Source organism: Tiliqua scincoides, chromosome 11 (assembly GCF_035046505.1).
Source record: "Tiliqua scincoides isolate rTilSci1 chromosome 11, rTilSci1.hap2, whole genome shotgun sequence".
NCBI lineage: Eukaryota > Metazoa > Chordata > Lepidosauria > Squamata > Scincidae > Tiliqua > Tiliqua scincoides.
This window is the reverse complement of record NC_089831.1, coordinates 4,468,976-4,478,899: the sequence shown is the minus strand read 5'-3', so window position 1 is coordinate 4,478,899 and position 9,924 is coordinate 4,468,976. Positions and strand designations below refer to the sequence as shown.

General features: G+C 47.8%; 1 protein-coding gene across 1 annotated transcript; it reads left to right on the top strand.

Moving 5' to 3' along the window:
• The first annotated feature begins 8,867 nt into the window (after positions 1-8,867).
• On the top strand, positions 8,868-9,773 carry LOC136662507 (heparan sulfate glucosamine 3-O-sulfotransferase 1-like). Its single transcript, XM_066639734.1, has one exon. It carries the CDS (start codon positions 8,868-8,870, stop codon positions 9,771-9,773), a length of 906 nt encoding a protein of 301 aa, XP_066495831.1.
• Positions 9,774-9,924: the final 151 nt, after the last annotated feature.

The following is a 9,924-nucleotide window of genomic DNA, read 5'->3' as shown; positions in this document are numbered from 1 at the left end:
GGTCCTGAATTTTTCAGTGTGGTTCTGGTGAAACACTGGCTACCTCTGGGAGGGTGAGTTTGAGGTTAGTGGATTGTGAACTGTGGCTGAACCTGTAACTCGCATCATTCTGCCTATGGCAGAGGATCTAAATTTATCCACAGTAGGGGCACCAATAAAAACATTTGGGGAACACAGAAGGGGGTAAAGTGCACTATGGGGGAGATGAGCTCTGTAGCACGTTAGACTTCTGATGGAGAAATAGCGCAAAATAAATTAAAATCCCCGTCCTCAGTATATTTTCTCAGAAGCAGCTCCTATTGGTAGGGATGTCTGAACAGATGGGGTCTGAAAAGGCATTTGTTGGGTACATGTACAGGGCAATTGTGGGGCGGCAGCGGTCACAGTGGGCCGCCTGCATCTTCCAGTGCCACTTTAGTGCCCAGGTATCCTGTACCTTGATGATGCATCAGAGGCTGGGGCATCTGGGCATTAGTTCCAGGGAAAGAAATTGTTCACTGTTGGCATCTGCTCATCATCACTACCTCTCGGTAAATCTCCCCAGTGGAGGGATCCATTGGGCCCCTCATCTCTGGGGCACGCTTAGAGGGCTTTTGCCTAGGGCCCCCCCCCCCCAAGCTAGAGCCATAACTACCTACCTTTTTTCATGGGGATAACTTTCAAGTAAGCGTGTTGCAGACTGCAGCCTTATTCTAATTTCCAGTTTCTGATTCAGCAGTGGGTTCAGCAGTAGGGGGCAGGGGGTGTACGATTTTGCTGCAAGAGTGGCCCATCCATGAGGTCAACTGAAGCAGTTGCCTCAGGTAACAGATTAGCAGGGCTGCCTCCATGCTTCCAATCACCTCTGCTGTTCCTCCTTCCTGAATTCAGATCAGAGAGGAGAGCAGCAGCTCTTTGGATGAAGGGCAAGCTGGAACTGGAATTACTCTTGAACTGGAATGGATACTGGAATTGCAAGGGTAGGCCAGTGCCTTGCTTCAAGTCATGTGCAAAGCAAGACTGTGTGTTTGTTTAGAAGTAAGTCCCACTGTGTTCAATAGGACTGACTTCCAAGTAAATATGTATAGGACAGCAACGCTAGTGAGTTTGTGAGGCGAGATCTGCGCTCGAGACTTCCTGCCCCAGCTCACACCACACATGGTGCCAAACACCAGTGGCAAAGCTAGAGAGGGGGGCGAGGCACTAAGTTTTGCAGGGAGCCTCACTGCGGTGTGCAAGTGGCCCCTCCCCTTTGGAGCCATTCTGGGTGGGGGGAGCATTCGCCTCCATTTTGCTCCCACTGACCGGAATGAGTCCAAGTGGGAGGGGGCCGCTTGCACGCTGCAGTGGGGCTTCCAGCAAAACTTAGTGCCTTGCGCCCCCTCTAACTACGCCACTGCCAGGCATGTTCTTATGGTTTCTGTCTCCCTCCATTTTAAAACAAAATTAATTAGAAGAGCAGCCAAAAACTCCTCATTGAACTAGAAGTGGGAGGGGGACGGAAGCTCTTATAACCATTTAAGAAAGCTTCCCTCCAAACATTTGTGTTTCTCAGCATGAAAGGGACAAATTCTCCTTCCTGCAGTGTATTGACACTGCAGTCCCCCTGACATTGTTCCCCATTCTGCAACTAATGATGCATTTAACAACAACCAGTTCTACATTTGGTAGGCCTGCTCTCCGTATTGCCTACTTGTGAACTCAGGCAAGAGAACGGAGAGGCAGGGCCTTTTTGGTGGTGGTGCTGTGATTATTTCTTTTAAATAATTCAGGGCACAAGCCTAACCAGATCTACTCCTATTTTGTTCAGTGGGGCTTACTCTCAGGAAAGTGTGGTTAGGATTGCAGCCTTAGACATCTTTATTATAAAACGATGCCATTTTATAGCCAATCCAAGATTGGATTTATGTCCCAATCCAAGACTGTGGACCTCCCTCCCAGTGGGGGTTTCTCAGAAGTCCTCACGCCAATGTGGGGGGTGGAACATCCTCGTTATTTCAGCCCATGTTAACTCTTTAATCTCTGTTCTAATGTTACTGCCAGCTTGTAGTTTCAGACTCCTCTCTCATTTGCAGTTTTAATTAATACAGCATTTCTTGACTGGCTTGTTTTCACTTTGTTTTCTTTGTGTTTTATTTTCTCTATAAACAACTTTGATGTGTAGAAAAACAGATTGTATTAATTATTATGGATATTAACCCATCTACACTAATGACACTCAGTCCTAGCTACTGCCTCCATTCTTGGCTCTGCTCCAGTCCATCTTGCTGCCCCCGGCATCCGCTTTGCCCTTTTTCCACCTGGGTGGCTCAGACCATCTCCTGACTTGTTCTCTCCTGCACCATCCCCTGAAGACTGCAATAATCTCTCTCTCCAAGGGAGGAGGGAATGGCCAGATTAGTGCAGAGAGAGAGTGCCATGTGCTTGTGGGCGGGCAGGAGATGCAGTACAAAGAGCCAGTCCTCGGGCAGAAGAGCTGAGAGTGCTGTGGCTGAGCCAGGCTGTGCTGCTCACTTAAGAGTCCTTTGCTCAAAATCTGACAGGTAGGAATTTGGGGAAGGGGGGAGGGAGGAGCCTGGGGTGGGACGCAAACGGTGGCCTTGTTTCGAAGGGAAGGAGATTCAGCCCACAAGTCTTAGATAATTTGGATGACCAGCCTTTGGAGTGGTTGGCACAGGGGCACTGGCATGCCTGCTTGGTCCCAGGGCAATGATTACAATTGTAAGGATCAAAGTGTGCCGGGTGTGGCACCTTTTCAGCAAGGGGCAGCTGACTTTGGGCTTGGTACTGAAGAACAGTAGCGCTGCTGGTCTTGATGAAATGGAGCCTATCTGTGTGCATGATGCTTCTTCGTCTAGGCGTCTTCATTCTTCTCGCTTTGTGTCCATTCACGCTCCCATTGCTCCACTTGTCCTCAGTAAACCTGCAAATTATATCCACCATTCGGGGGGGGGGCATTCCCCCTGCTGTGCTTGACCGCTGGGACTGCCGCCTGCCTAGCATCTGCCTGGCTCTTTCCATTTTGGGGTGTAAATGCCTGGAAAAACAACTTTCCTCTTCACTGCACTTCAGTGGCACTCACATCACCACCTGTTCCTCTCCCTTGCGTGACAAACATCTTGGATTCTAAACCTGTGGCTTGTGTCTTATTACACAGCCATGAGTTACTTGGCACTGGGACCACTAACTGGACTTCAGTGTATGGTGAGTGGCACTTGGCCCGATTAGCAGGGTAACCATGTGGCACTGACCTACCTGGTCTGACCGCAGTGGAAGCAGAGATGGCTCCTGGCAAGATGTGGCTGCACAGCTGCCCAGCCCTTTGGAAGCTGCCCTAGCAGGAGCAAAAAAGTGCAGAGCAATAAGCTCTGCTGTGGGGCAAGTTGCGCATCTTTTTGCACAGCAGCCATCTCTGGGGGCAGTGGTAGGTGCTCACAATGTGGTACCTCCCCCCAAAAGGGAAAAGCTCTGTTATGTAGTACAGCAAGACACACCTTTAATTTCAACTAACTGTGAAATCACCTTTTTTTCTCACCTGGTCAGCAACTTATTTTTTACATTTTTATGCTGCCTGTCCTCCAAGAAGTTCTCTCTGGTATACATGGTTCCTCCCCTCCTTTCATCCTCACAACAACCCTGTGAGGTAGGTGAGGTTGAGAGAGTGACCGGCCCAAGGTCACCCAAGTTGCTTCATGGCTGAGAAGGGATTTGAACCTGGATCTTCCAGGTCTACATCCAACACTAGAACCACAGCACCATTCTGGCTCTCAGATACACAAGTCATATTTTGACTTGAGCAAAGGTAGAATCTGCAGAGCCAAGATAAAAACAAAGGGCTCATTAACTCCTTACTCTCCATGAACCAGAGCAGCTTCAACAGGGCAAAGCCCTTCCTTTGTGTACCCACTCACCCCAAATTGCCTAACTTAGTCCCCCCCCCCCAGCAGATGAAGCACACCATGGGATGCAGCGCCTCAACCGCCGTTCATATGGGAGGGGGAGGTTGATGTTCCTTTGCTTGTGTTTTGGCTTTGGAGAAAGCAGCAGAGATGTCTACCAGTCTGTGCATGGAATGAAGTCTTTGGGATTAAGGATGAAAGCCAGGATGGTGAAGCAGTTCAGGAGTCAGACTTGGGCCAGTCACTCTCTCTCAGCCTCACTGAGCTGAGAGGTTGTTGTGAGGACAAAGGGAGGGAAGGAACTACAAACATGTAGAAGGTAAAATGTAAATAAATATGGTGTGAGTCCTGTGTTGCCAGATACCACTCCCTTTTTACTATATAGGTCAGTCCTTTTCCCTTTCTTTTTCTGTCCCTCTAAAACAGGGGTTCCCAACCTTTAGGAGCTTGTGGACCACAGTGGCAAAAATTGGAATTATTGTGGTTCACACTACTGCCTTGCACACAAAAAATACAATTAAATTTGTAATAATTAGAGAATGTTTATTAGGAATTTATTATTTATAGATATTTCTGGGTTGCTGCTTTTGTTGCCAGCTCTGGCTGCAGGTGGTCCATTTTCTGCTCTCTCTGGTGGTCCATGGGGAAGCATCTCCCAAATGAGTGCCCCCCCATGGACTACCAGCGATGATGGAGAATGAACTGCCCACAGCTGCAGCTAACACTTCATTGATGGCTATAGACAGTCTGTTCTCCACCCTCTCTGTGGGGAAGCACTCACTCAGTGAGATGCTTGAAATGATCAGAAGTGATCTTTTCTTCTGAGATCTTGCAGACCACTTCTTAGGGTCTTCTGGACCACAATTTGGGAACCAGTGCTCTAAAAGGACCAAATTCAATGGAAGAAGGGACACTTGGAAGGGGGTGTTCAGCTTATGCAGGGGGAGGAAAACCCTTCCTGAAATTTTACTTGGGTACTGAAAGAGGACTGGTCTTTCTTTACATCAGGTCACCCACTTCATAGGTGACAGTCCAGCAGGATCAGACCAAAGATCCAGCAGGAGGACCAGTGTCCTGTTTCCAACAGTGGTCAGCCAGTTGTCTCTGGGAAGTCAGCAAACAGGGCAGTATGAAAGCAATAGCCTCTCTGTTCTATGGCTCCCCCCTTCCAGCCACTGGCACTCAGAGGAAGGCTGAAGGTCCATAAAGCCATATGCCTCCACCGCTGTAAACACCTAACCTCCTTGTCAAGCCATCAGATGACTTGGCCAGCTTTGTGTGGTGCATCTGCAATTCCCATGCTGATGCCTGGGGTGACTTTCCCTTTCCCCACACCCTGCTATCCTCCTGAAAAGCCCTCATCAGAAATCCTCCTGCTAAGCTTTTCCTAAGACACTCTCCCAGCCTCCCTCCCTCCAGGACACAGAAATCTCCCGTGTCCCCTTACATACTCTGAAGTTCCTGTCACCCTGGTGATGGCCTGCATGCCACCCTCTGGGACCCCAAAACATGTCATACCCCATCATTAGCAAGTGTTAGGAAGTGGAAATCTTTCCCCACCAGAGGGATCTATCTCATTAGGGAACAGCAAGTCATAATGAAAACAAGTTCTAGCAGGAGCCCAACACTATCACTCATTCAACCTGGCCACCCCATCCCAGGCTGTTTGCAGAAGGGATAGGCTGTGCCAAGGCACAAGACAGCTAGCCTGACATCTCTCTGGCTGCAGAGCACAACTGCCTCATCCTGAAGTCAACCTACTCTGGTTGGCAGCAGCTCTCCAGGCTTTGAGACAAGTCTTTCCCCTCTCATCCTTGGTGATGAGTGACAGAATGCTCTGAGCTACAACTGCACCAGGAAGCAAGGTGGATAGTAGCTTAGGAGCAGAAGAATGGGAGAGTGAAGACATGGGGTCCATTGCACTGGGAAGGTCTTTTGCAAAAGCCTCAAGAAAATAGATGGTACTCATGCATAAACACAGTGGTTCATGCTCTGATAATCAGGAGGAGGGCAGCAAATGCCCTGGGCTCTGAGGAAGCCAAGGAATCATCTGCTACTCCCCACCTCCTTTTAGCAGCTGCAGTGTGAAATTTGCCAGAACTCAGCAGATGCATGCCTGTGGAAATGGAGGAGTCCCTGGGAGGACTGCAGCCAAGTTCATCCAACTGTTTAGAGCAGCAGGATGGCACCGAGTGACGCCAGGTGGGCCCTTGGAGAGGAGTATAACACAGATGCATTCCAGCCTCCTGAGACTCATTTAGGAGGAAGGAAAGGGGCATTCTTGGAGGGGGGGAGAGTCTAATCATTGGAGCAGCAAGGAGCCCTTCTGGATATGCCATAAGAGTGACCCATGCATGCAGGAAGCTGAAGTATTTTCTTCATATTGTCAGTCTGGCACATTTTATTCAAAACACCTTGCCCCTTAATCTCCCACCAGTTCTGGTCTCTTGCTGCAGCAATGGAAGGGGAGAGCGCCTTTAAGGTGGTGCCAGGTCTGTGACTGTTATGCAAACTTCCCAGATAGGGTCAGCTCCACTCTAGGAAGCTTGAGCCCAATCTGGCAGCATCTGCACAGATTGGGCTCTTCTTCCAGCTGGAAAAATGCTTTGAATAAATATATAAATTAGATTTGTTAGTTGGATAGAATCAGTGAGCTTCAAAGCATATGGTAGAATTCGGGTTCAAATCTTTGCCCACCATGGCACAGTGACTTGAAATGGATGCGCAGCAGTTGGACTGAACGGAACTGCTCCCTTTAGAAGTTAAGGCTGAACTTCAGAGGCTGCCTTAAATCATGTCAGACCCTTGGTCCTGATCAATACTGTCTGCAATGACCAGCAGTGACTCTACAAGCAGCATTTATTTTCCAGTCCAGCTACCGTAGCTTGTAGGGACTGAACCTGGGATGCTTTGCAAGCAAAGCAGGTTTTCTGCACTACAGGTCTACTGAGCTAGTCTATCCTCTCAAGGCATTTCCCTTCAAATTGCATCAACTGCTGAGCAACACAGTTGGCCATGAAATGTGCTCAATTGCAGCTGCATCGTTCATCAAGTTTCCAGTCCTCAACATAAAAAGATGGCCCTGAAAATTAGACTCCAGAAGGGGGTGGGGTTTCTTGAGGTTATGTAAGAAAGACTTTAACACCTGCCAATAGTCTTTCCTTGTTCCTCACAACCAACAATAGCAGAGTTAGACATAATGTGAAATGACACATTTGTTTCAGTGTACACAAGGTGCAGTTGGGTTTATCCTAGCACAGCTTTTCATTGCTTAGAGCTCATGAATGCACAGCACATGTGTCAGGGGCATAAAATAAGGAGAGACTGCCTAAAGCTGAGAAAGGAATAATAGGTGGCTGTGCAGGGCAGAGGGCCTCCACTCCAGGAACAATTTCATGGGAACAGCCTGAATGTTTTCAGATTCAGATGAGATGTGAAAAGATTCTCAGGAATCCCGTTCTCTGGCAGGTACCCAGTTCTATGAGCCATAACCACAGGGAAATAGTGTTTTGCCTATTTATGCCTCCACATCTGAATCCAGGATTCTAATGTATGCACATACATCTGAAAAGAGCATGCGAAGTCATATCTAACTGCACACCACTGAGATCAATGAGCCCAGTTCATTGCAATCACCTTACCACCCATTAATTTTAGTGGTGTCTGCATACACTCCAGTTGGATACTACAAAGGGTCCATCATATCAAGAAGTACAAAACTGGGTAACTGGATGCAATTCTCTGCTGTGTTGTGGGAACGTGCAAATGGTGTGCTAACCCTTCCAGAAGGGACAAGCACAGGGTTTGCAGCCCCTTGGATCACACTTGGAAAACAGTGTCATTTTCTCCCAGTGTTATGGTTCCAAGCAAACAGCTGTCTGAATTGTGATTCAAGGATGTATTTATTTGCCTAGTGGAGCATGCCAATGCTTTTCAAGGGAAAGCTGTAAAACTCAAAAGCCAGGCTCTGTTCCACTGCAAAGAAAGGTGCTAGAAAAACTGATTGTGGGATCTGTCCACTCATTCATTACAATCTTAACCATGCAGCAATTCGTGTTTACTACCAGATGTACTTTCACATCTGCCAATATAAAACTATAGGCACATATTTAGGGTATTATGCTTTTAACATAATACCTTAGTATTATGGAAACAATGGGAAGTTAGACAAATCCATGGGGAACAAGGTCTAGCCAGCTATCACCCATAAAGGCTAAATGGAACCTCCAGCTTCAGAAGCAGTGTATCTCAATTCTAGAGCACAGGACTACTTTTATTTTTGCAACTTCTGAGCAGGTATCCAAAACCTGCTTCCTGTCCTCTGTACTAAATAAGATGCTAGATCTCCAAGACACATGTGGCTACTGGGCACCTGTTTTGAAGTATTTTAGATTATAGGTTCAATGATGGGGGGGGTATCAATTTTAGTTTTGCTCCATACTTGGGCACTTTGATAGATTTCAAAATGTGGCAAGATGAGCAACACTTTTCTAAATTTCAGAACCAAAAGACTAGGCCAACATCAGCTGTTGATTCCTCTGCCTCCTCCATCACCACCCTAATGTTAATTATCTAAGATTTTCATTTGATGCAAGCTGTCTTTGCCTTCCAGCTTGCCAATGGCACTCTGGCTTGCCTCTATGTAAACTACATAGTGTAGCAGATATACTTAAGGTTCGTTGCTCATAGTATTGTTCTCTCATTGTCCCAGGTAACAGAAAAATCCCTGCTGGGAAGTCAATGCCATTTGGGTGAAGCAGTTTGGGAAACCAATATTGCTGAAAGCTCCTACCAGTAGAATCCACAACAGGAAGAACCCACAGAGGCTGTTAGCATAGCTTTCTACAGCAAGTTCCATCCATATCTGGAAGAACAATAGATAGAGTGGGTCATAGCGTTAATAAACCTGGAGATGGTGAGTTAGAGAAGCCACACACAATTCAAGATCACGCTCACTTGGCTGCTCCCCATCTTGAGGTAGATTCAGAGATGGCCAAAGTTTGCTTGCTGTTGCTGATGCTGAAGTTATGTAGAATCCACACAGAGGAGGAAACAAGGAGCTCCAGGGGCTGGGAGGCCCAGTGGCAAAGAAACGACTCTCAGGGATTGAGGGAAGGTTGGAAACAACTGCCCAAAAGTATCATCATAGGGGTGCGCAAAGGAGGCACACGGGCCTTGCTGGAGATGCTGAACCTGCACCCCCAAGTGGCAGCTGCCCAATCCGAAGTTCACTTCTTCAATCTCGAGGAGAATTACCATAAGGGGCTGGATTGGTACAAGCAGCAAATGCCAGTTTCACACCACACTCAGATCACAGTGGAAAAGACACCAGGCTATTTCTCCTCCCTGAAAGCCCCAGAAAGAATCTACACTATGGACAGCTCTGTGAAGCTCCTTCTTATTGTGCGGGACCCTGTGGAACGATTGGTGTCTGATTACACTCAGATCCTCCACAACCGCAAGGCACAGCACAAGCCTTACCAGACTCTAGAACAGATCCTCTTGAGGAGCGACCAGGAACTCAACACCAGATACAAAGCTGTACAGCGCAGCCTTTATGCTTTACATCTGGCTCGATGGCTGGAATTCTTTCCCAGGACACAGATCCATGTGGTGGATGGAGGAGGGCTAATCCGGGAGCCGCTTTCAGAAATGCGCCACGTGGAGAGCTTCCTGGGACTGGAGCCGTACCTAGGTCCAGACAACTTTTACTTCAATCAAACAAAAGGGTTCTACTGCCTGCAGGCAAGGGGGCATCAGCACTGCCTGGACCAATCAAAAGGGCGATCCCATCCCACCATAGATGAATTATTGCTGGAACAGCTCTGCACTTACTTCAGCGAACACAATGAAAACTTTTTTGCCATGGTGGGCCGGACCTTCAACTGGTGTTGAGTTCTGCTGTGAGGCTTGGTGGGGGTATTCTGAGGTTAGTAACAGACCAGACAACAGGAATAAGGCCTCCTTGCCTTCTTGGAACAGGACTTTTATGTGGTAAAGGTATGTGTGCTCTTCATGAGCCAGAAGTGGAACTGTCATCACTGTG

Coding starts and splice junctions, on each gene's coding strand:
- LOC136662507 (XM_066639734.1), top strand. CDS start 8,868: ATGGCCAAAGTTTGCTTGCTGTTGCTGATGCTGAAGTTATGTAGAATC.